Source organism: Entamoeba dispar, genomic scaffold (genome assembly GCF_000209125.1).
Source record: "Entamoeba dispar SAW760 scf_1105229462453 genomic scaffold, whole genome shotgun sequence".
In the NCBI taxonomy this organism is placed as follows: domain Eukaryota; phylum Evosea; order Mastigamoebida; family Endamoebidae; genus Entamoeba; species Entamoeba dispar.
The window spans coordinates 47,406-62,722 of NW_001855200.1; the positions used below are offsets into that span (position 1 = coordinate 47,406).

At 25.3% G+C, this 15,317-nt stretch overlaps 6 protein-coding genes across 6 annotated transcripts, besides 26 other annotated features; 4 read left to right on the plus strand and 2 right to left on the minus strand.

Annotated features, from left to right (window-relative positions):
• Nucleotides 1-22: 22 nt before the first annotated feature.
• Nucleotides 23-72: a microsatellite.
• A 31-nt stretch (nucleotides 73-103) lies between these two features.
• EDI_308810 (DNA topoisomerase, putative) lies at nucleotides 104-4,159 on the minus strand (the record flags this gene model as incomplete). The annotated part of the gene is made up of 1 exon (XM_001739820.1): nucleotides 104-4,159. The coding sequence occupies one exon, from the start codon at nucleotides 4,157-4,159 to the stop codon at nucleotides 104-106; it is 4,056 nt and encodes a 1,351-aa protein (XP_001739872.1).
• Nucleotides 150-214: a microsatellite.
• Nucleotides 433-497: a microsatellite.
• Nucleotides 4,160-4,296: 137 nt separating the features above from the next.
• Nucleotides 4,297-4,336: a sequence feature (AT_rich).
• Nucleotides 4,337-4,401: 65 nt separating this feature from the next.
• Nucleotides 4,402-4,522: a sequence feature (AT_rich).
• A 16-nt stretch (nucleotides 4,523-4,538) lies between these two features.
• Nucleotides 4,539-4,609: a microsatellite.
• EDI_308820 (26S proteasome non-ATPase regulatory subunit, putative) lies at nucleotides 4,609-5,742 on the plus strand (the record flags this gene model as incomplete). Its single annotated transcript, XM_001739821.1, has 1 exon — nucleotides 4,609-5,742. The coding sequence occupies one exon, from the start codon at nucleotides 4,609-4,611 to the stop codon at nucleotides 5,740-5,742; it is 1,134 nt and encodes a 377-aa protein (XP_001739873.1).
• Nucleotides 5,743-5,764: 22 nt separating this feature from the next.
• Nucleotides 5,765-5,809: a sequence feature (AT_rich).
• A 17-nt stretch (nucleotides 5,810-5,826) lies between these two features.
• Nucleotides 5,827-6,573, minus strand: EDI_308830 (uncharacterized protein; the record flags this gene model as incomplete). The annotated part of the gene is made up of 1 exon (XM_001739822.1): nucleotides 5,827-6,573. One exon carries the CDS (start codon nucleotides 6,571-6,573, stop codon nucleotides 5,827-5,829), a length of 747 nt encoding a protein of 248 aa, XP_001739874.1.
• Nucleotides 5,863-5,916: a microsatellite.
• A 239-nt stretch (nucleotides 6,574-6,812) lies between the features above and the next one.
• EDI_308840 (uncharacterized protein) lies at nucleotides 6,813-9,515 on the plus strand (the record flags this gene model as incomplete). Its single annotated transcript, XM_001739823.1, has 1 exon — nucleotides 6,813-9,515. The coding sequence occupies one exon, from the start codon at nucleotides 6,813-6,815 to the stop codon at nucleotides 9,513-9,515; it is 2,703 nt and encodes a 900-aa protein (XP_001739875.1).
• A 160-nt stretch (nucleotides 9,516-9,675) lies between these two features.
• Nucleotides 9,676-9,781: a microsatellite.
• A 17-nt stretch (nucleotides 9,782-9,798) lies between these two features.
• Nucleotides 9,799-10,005: a sequence feature (AT_rich).
• Nucleotides 10,006-10,033: 28 nt separating this feature from the next.
• Nucleotides 10,034-10,141: a microsatellite.
• Nucleotides 10,142-10,161: 20 nt separating this feature from the next.
• Nucleotides 10,162-10,315: a sequence feature (AT_rich).
• Nucleotides 10,316-10,539: 224 nt separating this feature from the next.
• Nucleotides 10,540-10,632: a sequence feature (AT_rich).
• A 344-nt stretch (nucleotides 10,633-10,976) lies between these two features.
• EDI_308850 (uncharacterized protein) lies at nucleotides 10,977-11,912 on the plus strand (the record flags this gene model as incomplete). The annotated part of the gene is made up of 2 exons (XM_001739824.1): nucleotides 10,977-11,690; nucleotides 11,736-11,912. The coding sequence occupies 2 exons, from the start codon at nucleotides 10,977-10,979 to the stop codon at nucleotides 11,910-11,912; spliced, it is 891 nt and encodes a 296-aa protein (XP_001739876.1).
• An 87-nt stretch (nucleotides 11,913-11,999) lies between these two features.
• Nucleotides 12,000-12,080: a sequence feature (AT_rich).
• A 105-nt stretch (nucleotides 12,081-12,185) lies between these two features.
• On the plus strand, nucleotides 12,186-12,857 carry EDI_308860 (uncharacterized protein; the record flags this gene model as incomplete). Its single annotated transcript, XM_001739825.1, has 1 exon — nucleotides 12,186-12,857. The coding sequence occupies one exon, from the start codon at nucleotides 12,186-12,188 to the stop codon at nucleotides 12,855-12,857; it is 672 nt and encodes a 223-aa protein (XP_001739877.1).
• Nucleotides 12,858-12,865: 8 nt separating this feature from the next.
• Nucleotides 12,866-12,886: a sequence feature (AT_rich).
• Nucleotides 12,887-12,925: 39 nt separating this feature from the next.
• Nucleotides 12,926-13,065: a microsatellite.
• Nucleotides 13,066-13,070: 5 nt separating this feature from the next.
• Nucleotides 13,071-13,119: a sequence feature (AT_rich).
• Nucleotides 13,120-13,136: 17 nt separating this feature from the next.
• Nucleotides 13,137-13,257: a microsatellite.
• Nucleotides 13,258-13,499: 242 nt separating this feature from the next.
• Nucleotides 13,500-13,590: a sequence feature (AT_rich).
• A 26-nt stretch (nucleotides 13,591-13,616) lies between these two features.
• Nucleotides 13,617-13,775: a microsatellite.
• A 372-nt stretch (nucleotides 13,776-14,147) lies between these two features.
• Nucleotides 14,148-14,422: a repeat region.
• Nucleotides 14,423-14,515: 93 nt separating this feature from the next.
• Nucleotides 14,516-14,620: a microsatellite.
• A 95-nt stretch (nucleotides 14,621-14,715) lies between these two features.
• Nucleotides 14,716-14,898: a microsatellite.
• Nucleotides 14,795-14,943: a microsatellite.
• Nucleotides 14,944-14,959: 16 nt separating this feature from the next.
• Nucleotides 14,960-15,060: a microsatellite.
• A 90-nt stretch (nucleotides 15,061-15,150) lies between these two features.
• Nucleotides 15,151-15,316: a microsatellite.
• Nucleotide 15,317: the final 1 nt, after the last annotated feature.

Below are 15,317 nucleotides of genomic sequence, written 5' to 3' on the forward strand. Positions count from 1 at the left end.
AAAAATTAAGATTTTTTTGATATTTTTTTCTTTTTTTTTCTCTTTTTTCTTTTATTTGTTTTTTTGTTTTTTATAAGATAAAATTTTCCTGAATAAATTCAATTTACCATATTTCATCATCATCATCAACAATGAAACTGTCATCGCTCTTTTCTTTTTTTAATGCTCTTTTTCTTCTTTTTGGTTTTGGTTCTTCATCCTCTTCTTCTTCTTCAAATATCTCTTCATCCTCACTCATTTCATCATCAGTTGAATCACTTTTTATTTCTTTCACTGATTCATTGTCATCTTCATCATCGTCAATAAAAATAGAATCACTTTCTTCATCCTCTTCTTTAACAACTACCTTCTTAGTCTTCTTTTTTCTTGAAGTCTTAGCAGGAGTATCATTTTCTTCTTTATCAATACCTTCTTCTTCTTTTGAAACTTTGGTTGTTCTTTTTTTTGTAACTTTCTTAGTTGTTGTTTTCTTAGTTGTTCTTTTTCTTTTTGTTTTTTCATCACCACTTAGACTCAAATCTTCATCTTTTCGTTTTCGTGTTGTTGTAACTTTTTTAATAGTTTTTTTCTTGATCTCGGTATTTTCATCTGGCATTGTTTTCCATTCATAATCTTCTAGTTTTGCTTTATATTTTTTAGCCAATTCACTTGGACTTTTGTCCATTATTGAACTTGTTAATGCTACCTTTCTACTTGTCTTTTTAGTCGACTTTCCTTTCTTTCCCATAATAACTCTTTTTGTACTTTTATCTCCTTTCTTTAACAAAATCTCTTCTTCTTCTAACCATTGTGGATATTTTTTTACAAACGCATCTAAATCTTTTAACCACATATCCTTTACTGGTGTTGTTTTAACAGTATCAATTTGTGTTTTTAAATCATCACAATCTTCCATCAACTTCTTTGCTTTTTCATATGTTAATGTCCAAATTTTCATACCTAACAAATAATCATATCCACCAACTTCATCGTCATCATCTTCTTCTTTTATTTCAGCATCCTCAGATTCACCAATGGGCTTTGATTTATTTGCTTTTTTTGGATCTCTTATTTGGTCAAATCCAAGTTTAATTAAATCCTTATATAATTCATTTTTCTTTCTATTATTAATAATTAAATCTCCTTCAATAACCATTTTAATGAACCTTACTTTATTTGACAATATCATCAATTGTCTTTCCATACTTTCAATAATAGCTTTCTTTCTTTCTTCATAACCTTTCATTCTAACATCACAAAACTCTGCTAAAATATCTAGGACAGTATGATATTTAGTAATTTTATACTCAGAATTGAATAAATGCATATTTGTTGTCTTAACACTACTAACTAATTTTAAATTAGTCCAAATATCTTCATCACTCATTGGTTGAACTAAATCAATAACAAAATGTACTGTATTAACCATATGGTACTCTGAATATCCTTTTACAATCTTTGCTTCAATACATTTTTCTAAATGCTGTTTATATGTGTCAGTCCATATTTGAATAGGTAATTCTGTAATTTCAATTTTATCATCTGCTAATCTTCTCCATTTTCCATAACAATCATATCCACTCCCATCTTTATTCTTTCTTAACTGTCCTGTCCATCCTCTAAACCATGGTTTCATTTCTTTAAATTCTTCTCCATTTAAATATCTTCTGCAATTATCTACAAGATCAAGTGGATTATAATTTGATACTGCAGTACTCCATCCTGTTCCAATACCATCAGCTCCATTAACTAATACTGTAGGAATAATAGGGCAATAATATTTTGGTTCAATTCTTCTATCTTCATCAACTAGATATTCCAATATTTGATCATCATCTTTAGGGCATAGATATCTACTAATACTTGATAGTCGTGTATAAATATATCTTGCTGCTGCCTGATCTTTTCCCCCTCCTAATCTTGAACCAAATTGACCAGATGGTAACAACCAATTAACATTATTTGATCCACAAAAGTTTTGTGCCATATTAACAATAGTAGCTTGAAGAGATACTTCTCCATGATGATACGATGATTTTTCAGAAACAAGTCCAGATAATTGTGATACCTTTAATTCTTTCATAATATTTTTTTCTAAACAAGTCCATAACACTTTTCTTTGTGATGGCTTTAATCCATCTACAACTGAAGGAATAGATCTTTCACAATCATCATATGAAAATAATATCAATTCTTTATGCACAAAATCTTCATAACTAATGCTATCAACATCTTGGTCAAGATATGTATTTGGATCATATCCTTTTAACCACTCTTTACGATCATCTGCCCTCTTTCTATTAAATGCTAAATCAATTACTTCATCTGAACTAGCTCCATCATATGCAAATTTGATTTTATGTGTGTCAAGATCACTGAAATATGCTTTAGCATCGGAGTCTTTTGAAGTACCAAGACCCTTGTAATATTTAATTTCCCATTTTTTTAATTGACCTTCTTGAATTCTTGCGTCTTTCCATTCATTAAATTGTGGTAATGTAAAGAATGAAATTTCTTGTTTTCCTCGTTTAACTTTAACAATTGGTGTAATAAATTCAACTAAGAAATTATCAATTTTTAACAATGAAGGCCAAAATGTATGGAAATAATTGATGAGTAAACCTTTAATATGTGAACCATCAAAATCCTGATCTGCCATTATCATAACACTTCCATACCTTAATTCATTAATTGAAGAATATACTTTACCATATCTTAATCCCATGATTTTTGCAATATTTTCAAATTCTTGATTCTCCTTTACTTTTGATGGTGCTATTTCTCTTGCATTTAATGGCTTTCCTCTTAATGGAAATACTCCATAATAATCTCTTCCTACAACAGATAATCCTGATACGGCTAAAGTTTTAGCTGAATCTCCTTCTGTAAGAATCAATGTACATAAATTTCCTTCTTTTGTTCCAGCTTTATTAGCATCATCTAATTTTGGAATCCCAGTAATTCTAGCTGTTTTCTTTCCTCCAGATTTATTCAAATCCATTTCCCCTTTCTTAATAGCCCATGCAAGGATATCATCAACAACAGATAATTTCCCTAATTCTTTGAAAAATTTATCACTCAATGTTGGTTTTGATCCAAATTTATTAACTTGTGTTTTTAAAGTTTCTTTTGTTTGAGAGTCAAATGCAGGATTTTCTATTAATGAATTGACAAATACAAAAAGATGATTTTTGATTTGAAATGGTTTAATCTCAGCACCTTTCTTATTTAACTTTTTCATTTTTTCAGCAAGATATTTGGTCATTAATCCTGTAACATAATCTACGTGCGTTCCTCCGTGTGATGTATTAATAGAATTTACAAATGATATTTGCATTGGTTCACCTTTACTTGCACACACACAAATATCCCATCTTTCTCCTGCTTTCTCAGAAACTATTGGCTCATCACCTACATACATTCGAGCATATTCTGCAAAATTTTTAAAACAAACTTTTTTACCATTAATCCAAATCCTTTTACCTGGATTACATCCTGCAATGTCATACGCTCTTCTTATTAATAATCTTCTAGCATCATCTTCCATTCCTTTCATTTGGAATCTTTTGTAATCTGGAGTAAAAGTAACTTTAGTATATTCTTCTACTTTTTTAACACTTTCAATTTCTGGTTCTTCTTTATCTGACATATTGTTTTTCCATGTTTGTTTATAAATCTTTTTTCCATCACAAGTTTCAATTGAAAATTTAGTAGAAAAGATATTAGCCAACTTTGCACCATAACCATTTCTTCCACCAGTAACTTTTTTATCATCGTCTTTATAATTTGAAGATGTCAAAAGATGTCCAAAAATTAATTCTGGAATATAAATATTTTCTTTTTTATGAATTTCAATTGGAATGCCTTTCCCATTATTATAAACTGTTATTGAATTACCTTCAATAGTAACTTTAATAGTAGTCATTTTAGGATCTCTTTGAAAATTATCACTTGCATTAACAAGAATTTCATCATAAATTTTAAAAAGTCCAGGAGCTAATGAAATAACTTTTTGGACCATTCTTCCTTCTTCGTATTGTTCTGTTGGCTCTTCGTATAACCATACCTGTTCATCATTTCGCTCTATACTTCCAATGTAAGTGTCAGGTCGTGTTAAAATTTGTTCTTTGTGTGAAAGCTTTACATAAATATCTTCAAGCTTTTCTTTCTCTTTACTCATATATTTATTATATTGAGTTTTTTTCAACCCTTTCTATTTATCATTTGTTTTCTCAATTCTTACTTATTATTTCTTTGGTATTAATGTTTCTAATTTTTACAAATTTTAATATTCAAATAAAACCAAAATACTCAAAGATAAAAAAAAAATTAGATTTAAACAATATATTTATTATTAGTGTTTAGTTTTTTTAAAGTTTTTCTCTTTTTATGTTTTTTTGAGGGTTTACTATTTCTTCATTCTTTTATTTTTTTTATAATATTTTTAACATTTGTTTTGTTATTATAATAACATTTTTAAATTTATGTTTTTAATACAGAAATATAAATAATTTATTTGTTTTTAAAAAAATAAATAATAAAACTTCAAGAGAAGGAGTAAAAAAAAAATAATAAAAAATAAGAAAAGAAAATGAAAGAGAAACTAGAAAAAGAAAAGAAAGAGAAAAGATGAGTCAAATGTTCTTTGAGAATTTAATACAAAAATATCCTGATTATACAGAACAGTGTAAGACGCTTCAAGAAGAAAAAGAAAAGAAATTATATTTCCAATTAACAGAAGAAAGTGAAAAATTTGTTAATGATAGATTTTTACAAACTATTGGAGTTATTAGTGATTTTTATGAATTATTTATTCGTGATATACAAAAGAAAATAAATCCAATTAAATTAACTCAAATTGTTATTGCTGTTTGTAAAGGATTTAAAGAATATTCTAAAGCTATTGAATTAGTTAATAGTATTATGGATGATGTTAAAAGTGATCTTGGAGCACGGTGTTTATGTTATTCAATAATTGGATATTACAAATTGTTATTAAATGATAATAATGGAGCACGTGATGAAATTGATAAATTAACGAGACTTTTAGAACATGAAGAAGGATTAGAGGCTATTGTATATAGTCAATATCATTATTTATGTACATGTTATTATGAAAGTAAAAATGATGCAAATGAATATTTTATTAGTGGAGTAAAATATTTAAAGTTTGTTGATCAAAGTATAATGGAATTAGATGATAAAATAAAATTTGTAACAAACTTGGTTATTGCAGCATTAGTAGGAAATAAAGTATATAATTTTGGAGAATTTCTTAATAATCCTATTTGTGATTCAGTTCAAAATGAAGAACGAGTAGGTAAATTAATTACTTTATTAAGAGCTATTAATAATGGAAATATGAATCAATATCTTCAAGTTCAAGAAGAATTATCAACATTATTTGACACTGAACCATCTCTCAAACAAAATAAAAATCAAATTATTGAAAAAGCATCTATTGTTTCTTTAATGGAAATGGTCTTTAGATCTCCATCTCAAAACCGTACTTTCAGTTTCGAGCAAATTTCATCAACTACTCATGTCCCTATTGAATATGTTGAAATTCTTATAATGAGGGCATTGTCATTAGGATTAGTTAAAGGATATATTTCTCAAACAACTTCTGAAGCAACATTTACTTGGGTTCTTCCTCGAATCTTAGATAAAACACAATTTACCTTTGTGAGTCAAAAATTACAAGAATGGATGGAAATGACACATAAAACATTAGAAGTTATGGAACAAGCTGAATTTCATTAACATCTAATTAATTGATTTCTTCTTTATTTTTTTGTTTAAGTTAATAAATAAAATTATATAATAAATTGAATGTTTAAATTTCAATTATGCTTGATTGAATTTTGCTGCACGTTCAGCTAATCTTCTTCTTGATTCTTCTCTCTTTCGTTTTTCTTCTTCTTCTTTCTTTTTCTTTTCAGCTTCTAAACGTGCATTTTCTTCTTTAAGAGCTTTTTCACGTGCCTTAGAATCATCTCCATTTTCAACAGCTTTTTGTGCTTTTCGTTTTTTAGCAGCAGCTGTAACTTCCATTTTATTTAATGCAAGTTGGTCTTCACTTTTCATTTGTGCTAATTCATTTTGAGCAGCCATTCCTTTAACACCACCTTTAGCTGCATCACTTTCAAGTTTCTTCATTTTTTGTAAACGAGCATTCTTAATGTCCATTACTTTTTGGAATTCAGCTAATGCATCATCTAATGCTTTTAACATTTCTGGAGTAGCTGCACCTCCTCGTTTTTCAAAAAGATCTTTGATATTTTTACAATATTCAAACATCATATAATCAATAAAAGCAAACCTCTTTCTGAATTCAATTCCATTTGTTTTTAATCTTTCTCTTAAATCTTGAATGGTTGTAGTTTCTCCTCTCTTTTCCATGAAGACATGCATAGCATCTTCTTCAAGTGTTTCAACTGTTCCATCAGTATATCCTTTAAATGATGTAGCAGTATCTAATACTTCATCAAATTTACCTTGAAACTCTAAAACAAATTGTGTAAGAAATGCTTTGGCTTGTTCTTCTACTTTTTTTTCAGCAAGTTCTTTATATTGTTGTGCATATTGTGACATGATTGATTATTTAATGATTTGGAGTTGTTCATCTGTTAATTCTAAATTACCAGTTTTAACGTTGAATTCTCTTTTTAACTCTCTTATTTTGTTATTATCTTTTTGCTTTAAAATCCTTTTTTTTTTTTAGAATTTATAAGTTCTTATTTTGTCAATTAATCTTAACTTAACGAAAATAATGGTTGTGATTGATTTCAATCACTTTGGTCATTAGAAGAGATTCAGTTCATTTCAGCTCTATGAAAGTACCACTTTATTTACTATCTTTTTTTTATCTTTTTTGTTATGGTGAACAATGTGTTTGTACATTAAAGAAACCATTTATGAACGATAAAGCATCATACTCTTGTGATAATCCTGAACAATGTCAAATCATTATTCCACTAGAAATGAATGAAGTTTACTATCCATTAGATAGTACTTCTCTCATAGTTCAGACAGATTCATTGAGTATTACTATAAATCAAAACACAACTATTTCTAATTTAAAAATGATAACTGATAACTCCATTAATCACAACTCAATTGAAATTTATCATGATGATGGTATTGATAATGTACTTATGGTTATTGACTCTATTACTATTGATGAACATACACATACTGATTCTACTCAACAAAGTTATCACCAATTGAATTTATATACTAATACCTTTTTAAAACAAGGAAATGAGAAGTTAGATATTGTTATATCATCAGATACACAATGCACAATTGACTCTTCTTCTATAAATCTAATAGATGTTTTTGGAATGGTAAATGTGATTGGTCAGTCAATTATTACAAAATTAATCATTAATACAGAATCTTCAATTTATTTAGACCAACAATCTACTATTGATGGTTTAGTTTATAAAACAAGTATTCCATCTGTTCAGTGTAACCAAGTTCCACAAATAAGAAAAATAGAGGTTATTGGAGATTCTGATGATTTGATGATATTCAAGAGTCAACAAAAGATTGAAACAGTTCCTAATATAATATTACTTTTCTTTAATTCTCTTGAAGAATGGAATATACATAAGGATATTCCAAATAACAAACAACAATTTATAATTGGATGTGATAACTCTGAATTACATGTGATAACTTCAAATAAAAAAGTTAATTGTAAAATAAAAGAATGCTATAATTCTTTAGAATGTTTGACAGATGAATATAACACTGAGAAAGAAATTCAGAGTGTTAAGTTAATTATTACTCAATCAATGACTATTACAACATTACCAAAGAAAATAAGTGAAATAGAAATAAATTATGAAGGGGAAGAATCAATAACCATAGATTCTCTTTCTCTTCAAAAAGTCCATATCGTCAAAGGAAATGGAGTTATTATCAATTGTATTATAGGTCAATTTATTAATGATGATAGAGCTGAAATAATCAATTCTACTCTCAGTACATTAGTTTCTGAAAAAAGTAAATATATTCAATTAAATTCTGTTCATATTGGAGAGTTCATGGATATCACAGATACAGAAATTATGATAAAAGGTATAATACAATTTAACAGTCAGAATGAAGGAAGAATTATATTTAGTAATGATTATATTAGTGTTGAAGGATCATCTTCTATAGTTAGTAATGGAAAATATTACATTATTATGGATGATAATGTAATAACTATACGTGATTCATATAATCCAATATGGAAAGGAAGTGATTGTTCATTTTTAATTCAAAGAAATAATCAAATTCAATCAATAGATCAAGATGGTTGTTTGATGCTCATTTCAACAGAACACCCTCATTCTATTATTTTTGATGGAGAAGAAAATGATAAAGGTGTAAGTGAACAAAAAATTATACTAGATGAAGATGGAGTTGGATTATATCTTTGTGACTTTCAACAAAAAGCACATTCAGTTGATAATAATTATTATTCACTTATCAATGAATTCAATTCACTTCAGTTTAAACAGAAATATGAATTATCATCATTTATCAAATGTTATATTCCTATCCTTAGTACTCATCAATATTATCTAAATGATATTGAGTGTAATTGCCAAAAAGAATCTAATTGTGCTTTTATTTTTGAAGATCAAGAACAAATAACATTACATATTCCATATACAACTCGAACAATTCCATTCATTTCTGCTAATTCAATTAATTTAAATTATTCTAATGAAGTAGAAATTGGAGTTTTATCAGTTTCTAATATGACCATTGATTCAACAATACAAATAGATGTTTTGTATCACCAAAGTGGTGAAATACAATTATTTGATGGAGATATTTATATTGTTAAATATCTTACATCTTCAGTAGAACAAAAAAGAGTTATTATAGATAATAATGCATCAGTGATTATTGGAGGATATCTTGATAATGTTATTGTTTCCATTAAAAACAAATGTTCATTAGAAATAGAAGGGATTTATTTCACTACTCAACTTGTTCAATGCCAAATAGAAATTGAACAAAATGCAATGTTTTTTTCAATTGAGAATGATCGTGTTGATTTAATTTATTCACTCATTAAAATGAATTACCCAAATGAACATGCAATTGCCCTATCTTCAACTGTGTCATTTAAAGAAACTAACTTAATTCTTCAAACAAACCCACAGTCAAAAATTGATTCACAAAATTATGGGTATATTTTATATTCTCCAAATGGATGGAATGAAACAATTATTGAGTCAGTTGTATTGAATGATGGAAAAAAAGAAACTTCTCTTCATTTAGAAGATGTGTGTGACTTTACATGGAAAACAATTCATAGAGATTCAAGTTCAGTAAAGTGTTTGCACAGTCCATTCAACATTTATAGAGTTTCTATGAATGAGCCAATTCGATGGAGAAAACATTATCATTCATGGAACATATTTTTCTTATCAGGTTCAGTAATTTTTGTGTTAGGATTACTTGGGGTTATTGGATATATACTTTATTTTTCACTACAACCAACAAAATCTCACACATTCAATGAATAAATAATAGTTAAAGAGTCTTTTGTTATTGTTAATTCATCTGTTCTTACACATTTAATTTCAGTCCATACGCAATTTAGGATTATATTAATATGTTTTGAAAGTAAATTTACCTTATGTTAATAAATAATAGAATAATGTAATTGTAAACAATTTAACATACAAAATAAAATAACAAACTAATATAAAATGAAGATAAAAAGAAATATGAATAAATAAAATAATACAAATACATCAAAATGAAAGAACATAATCTAAAATAAAAGAAATGATCAATAAGAAAATGATAATAAATAAAATAAACAATTCATAATGTATTTTGAATTTTAAGAATAAAATGAAATTAAAAATAAGAAGATATAAAAATAATTTATATTTTCAATACAATAAAAATGAATATATCTTATATGTATAATATAATAATACAACCATATATTTAATAAAATGATTATTTCATTCAATTCAATTTTATATGAATTTGATAAATAAATATGAAAGAATGTTTAATGATGATATATATCAACTAAATAAGAATAAACATTTTAATCAATATAAAATAAATGATATTATTCAATAAATAAAATGAATAACGAATAATAATATAAAATAATAAATTAATGATAAAATAAGAAGAAATGATATTTCATTCATATTTATTCTTTTATCATAATGAAATAAAATAATAGAAAGATAATATTTGAATAATTATAAAGATATTTAGATTAAATATTATTATTTCATTGTTATTTATTATTATTAACATTGAAAATAAACACTTTATAATTAATATATTATTTATTATACTCATTCAATATTTCATACATTTTAAATTAATGATTACTTATCATTTTAATGATGTGTTAATGAATACTTTGTAAACATAATATTGAAGTTATTTTGATTCAATATTTAGTAATAAACAATTAAACATTTATCGAATAGTTGAATGATTATTTTACTTTTATTTCATGAAAAGTACTTGTTTATATCAACACAAAATCATAATATCTTCAATTTGTTGAGGAAGAATAAAAATAAATGAAAATTCTAATATTAAGAAGAGTATTAAATTAAAAACATAATGTACTTATTTATCATATTAATTTGTATTTTAATTAATGTAACTCTTTTATTCTTCAATGTTCAGATTAATAAGTATTTATGAACACCAAACATCATCAAACAAATCAAATTCATCACTGAATGTTTAAAGTTATTTATAATCATTATAATTTCGATGAGTTTAGAAAAAACTAAAAAATTAGAAGGGCATGAACGAAACAAAAGAACCAACAATGTTCAATAAGTTTGAAATTTAGAAATAAAACAAAGAACAAAGAATAACAACACAGAGTCGTTTCATACTGGAATGATGACAACAACTACTTGATTGAAAAAGTCCAAGAACGAGCAAAAGAAATTATTTCAAAAGCAACGAAAGTAGAAAGAAAAAGAAATCAAAAAATGTATAAAATGCTTGGGTTGGATGGAAGTCATAGTTCTGTAATGATGCAGATTAGTATATTAGAACAAATTGTAACAAAATATCCAAAGTTCTTTGATGAGATCACATTAGTTAGTGGAACACAGCTATCAAGTATTGTAGTTTTGATGATATCAATTGGATATGATTTAACAACAATCAAAATGATAATGAGGTTGATATTAGAAATGTACCCATCACGAACAGGAATGATAGGTGGAATTACTGGTGTGATGTATGATAATTGTTATCTTCATGTTATTTTAGAAGAAGTATTTGGAAAAATGAAAGTCAAAGACATTAATTATTTAATTGCAGTAGACGCATTACAAGCAGACTCATTTGTTAAGAATCCAGAAGATGAAGAGCGAACTCATCATGCAATTTTAATGACTAACTTCAAAGAAAAATATGAAAATATAACATGTGTTGATTTGTGTATGAGAAGTGAAGCAGTTCCAGGATATTTTGAAGAGTATCAAGGATATCTCAGTGGGATGTTAATTGAGAATAATCCAGTTGTATTGTGTATTCCATATTTAATTGGTCAAATGGGAATAGAATTAGATAACATTATTTGTTTGAATATTTCAGATGGAGATTTTGAACCAAGATGTTATGATATGGAAAAGTATGGGTCAAGTGGATTTATAAAATGGGGAAGTGAGTTGGTCAATATATTTCAGTTAAGTAGAGTTTGTTAGTGTTTTTGATGATGAGAAAGTATAACTAACATTTAGAGAGAGTTCTCTGAAAAAACAGGAAAGTATTATTTAGGAGACAACTTCTGTAGAATTGACATTGAAGTGCCTAAAGACATTGAATTTAATGATAGAGTGAAACTAGAAGAATATGGAAGAAGTGTAGAAATAACAGAATATTTTGAATGGATTGAAAAGAAGTGGATTACTAATTGAATTTGAATATTCTTTCAACGCTAAATTCTTTTGGATAAAGAATACAATGATACAAATGATAAGAACAATACATTTTCACACTATCTCATTAATTAAAATTAAGAATAAACTTGTTATTTTTTCATTTCATTATTATTAAAAATAAGAAAAAAAATAAAAAATAAAAAACAGACAATTAATCAGCCAAATTGTAGTTTCTTAATTTATTGATATGTTGAGTTTGATTATTTGTTGTCATGACTAATAGGTTGTCTGTTTGATCTCTTACATTAAATGGAATTTTCGTCAGAACATCCAAATGAATTGACACTTCTCAAACGAGAATCAAAAACATACGAAGCAATCCAACAAGGTGTAATCATTGGATTACTTATTATTAATGGGTACTCCATTGAAATTAATGCACCAAGTCGTTTTGCTATAAAATCACTTCAACTATTCAGCATCAACGAAATCTATTTTAATTCAATTGCAATGAAGTTTGGAATAACAATCAATGTATCATGTGAACTTGGCTATGAAGAAGAGATGAAAGAGAAAGGAGAGATGGATGAGAAGACAAAGAAAAGAGTCATCAAAAACACAAAACGAAGAAGGGATATAAACAAATCAGCAATAACATTCAACACAATGGTTCAAATGGTAGAAAACATTGGATATAAAATCACAAAGAGATCAATCAAAAGTGCAAAGAAAACAATCCAAATGATCAAAATCAAAGAAATTGGAATTGGAGAAGAATGGAAAATGAAAGAAGAAAGAATTCAAGAAATTGGAAGTTTAATCAATCAATACATTAAAGGACTCATCACAGGAACAGGTAAAACAATTATACTAAGAAATGATGATCAATACATTAATTCATTATTCATCATCAATAATGAAGAAGAGAATAAATGGATGAATATATCAGAAAGTACTTCACATGAAGTGTTTTTATTGTAATTATCTTCTTTTTAAATTATATTTAAAATGGTTTAATTTGACAACACCAATAAATGATGAACAACACCAAAAAAGAATAAAAACACAAAGAATAAATTACAATAAAGATGAATTAAATAAGTAAAGATAAATCAACAATCCATAACACATTCAAATACATCAATTAATCAAAATAAAATAATGATGAAATGATGAATAAACAAAATAATCCTCATTAATTTTTATCATGTTTTTTTCTATATTATATAACTTTTATTAATTTGGTTGATATAAAATGATTAATAAATAAATATAATGATAATATAATTGATATGATAATAAAGATATAATAAATAATATGTGATATTAATAAAAATTAGAATTAAAAAAGAAATATAAACAATTAACAGAATAATAATGAGATGCGAATAGAAAGAATATTAAATACATGTTGTGTACAACTAACATTCTTTTGTTTATTTATATTATCATTATTTGTTTTACTTTCTGAATTATTTGTTATGTTATTAACTATTATTTGTTTCATTTACCTTCTTTTTCTATATCAGTATCTTCTTTCTTTTCTTTATTGTAAATAATATCTTTTTTTATTCTGATAAGGGGAACCAAAATAAGGGAAGAAATAATGCACCTAAAAACCCCAAAATAAAAAAGAATAAAATAATGTTAAATAATTTATCAATAAATTAAAAGCTTTTTTTTATTACATATTTCTAATTTCTATAATAAAAATGCATCCTTTATTCATCATTCTTTTCATATTTTATTATCTCATTTTGAATTTTTCCTTTTGATCTTCTTTCATTTTATAATCTCACCATTCTACTTTTATTCTTTTCATCTTCTTCTACTTCATAATTTCACTTTTTTCTTTTATATCATTCTTTTTCTTCACTTTTCTCTTATTTAATTTTTTTTGCAACTAACACAAAACAGAAGAAATGCAATGATAATATATTTCATTGAATAATTTGAATAACTTGATTAGATAATAAATTAAATAAAATGATTAAGTTTATTTCATTACTCTCATTTATCATTTTATCATAACTTTTATAAACTGAAAAATATAAAATTCATATTATCATTATTTGAATGATTAACATATAATAGTGTTATTTAATTATTGTTGTTAAATGAAATTAAAATGAGATTATACAATGAAAGATGAAAATAATAAGATTTGAATATTATCTATATGATAAATAGAAGAAATGAGAATGAAATCATGAGAATAAAGAATTAAGAAATTGATAGAAGAATTCATAAAAAACTACACAACACAGTATAAATTAATTAAGTATTGATAGATTGTTTTATATTGTTCAACCAGATGGAGAATACATCATTCTTGTTTTTAATTAACTTTATGAAATGGTTGTGATAGAGACATTATTTCATGATATCCATTCTATTTTTAATTACAAAATTGTTGACTTTTTATATTGTCAATTTATATTTTTAATTCTTTAACTAATTTAGTGCCATGTGTATTTATTAGCTCATTTATTGAAATTACTTTGAAATATCTTTATTTTATTTCTTATTTCTTTAATTTTTTTATCAGTTTAGTTTATTTATGTAGTATAAGAATGTAACGAAAATCATATAGAAATAAATATACACCAACAAATAGATTTAGAAGATATTATCATGATATAACTACAATATATTAATGAAATAATATCCATAATCACTTTAATAATAATTATCATAATTATACATATAATATCATTTATAAATAAACACAATTATAATAAAAAAGAAAAGTAATTAATATAACCACAAATACCATAATACAGGTAAAATGTTTAATCAATATTATCATGAGAATAAACAAGGTAAAAGATATAGAAGCAAAAGATATTACAAGAAAAGACAATGAAGGAGAGACAAAAGAAAACAAGAAAATAATACAAAAATGATGAAGAGATTTAAAGAAATAGAAAAGATAGTGAAAGAAAAACTAAATAAGAAAGAAGAAGAATGAAAAGAAATACGCATAGAGATTGAAGAAAAGAAGAAATAATAATAAAAGAAAGAATACAATAATAAGAAAGAGATATAGAAGAAGAGAAGAAAATGATAATTAGAAAGATATGAGAAAGAGAAATAAAAGAAATGGAAAGAAAAATAGAAGAAATGGAGAAATACAAAAGAAAGAAGAAGAAATAAGAAAAAGAGAGAAGAAGTAAAGAAGAGAGATAAAGAAATAGAAAGAATGAAGAGTAAACACCAGATAGAATTCTATCATAAAGAAGAAGAAATATAAACATTAAAATTGAATTTAGAGAAACAAAAGAAATGGAAGAAGAAACTAATAGATTAAAGAAAGAAATAGAGAAATAAATAAGAAGAAGAAAACAATAAAACAAAAGATAAAATCAAATAACAAGAGGAAGAAATAACAAAGAAGAAAGAACAGAAATACAAAGAAATTAAAGAGAAAGAAATAGAAAG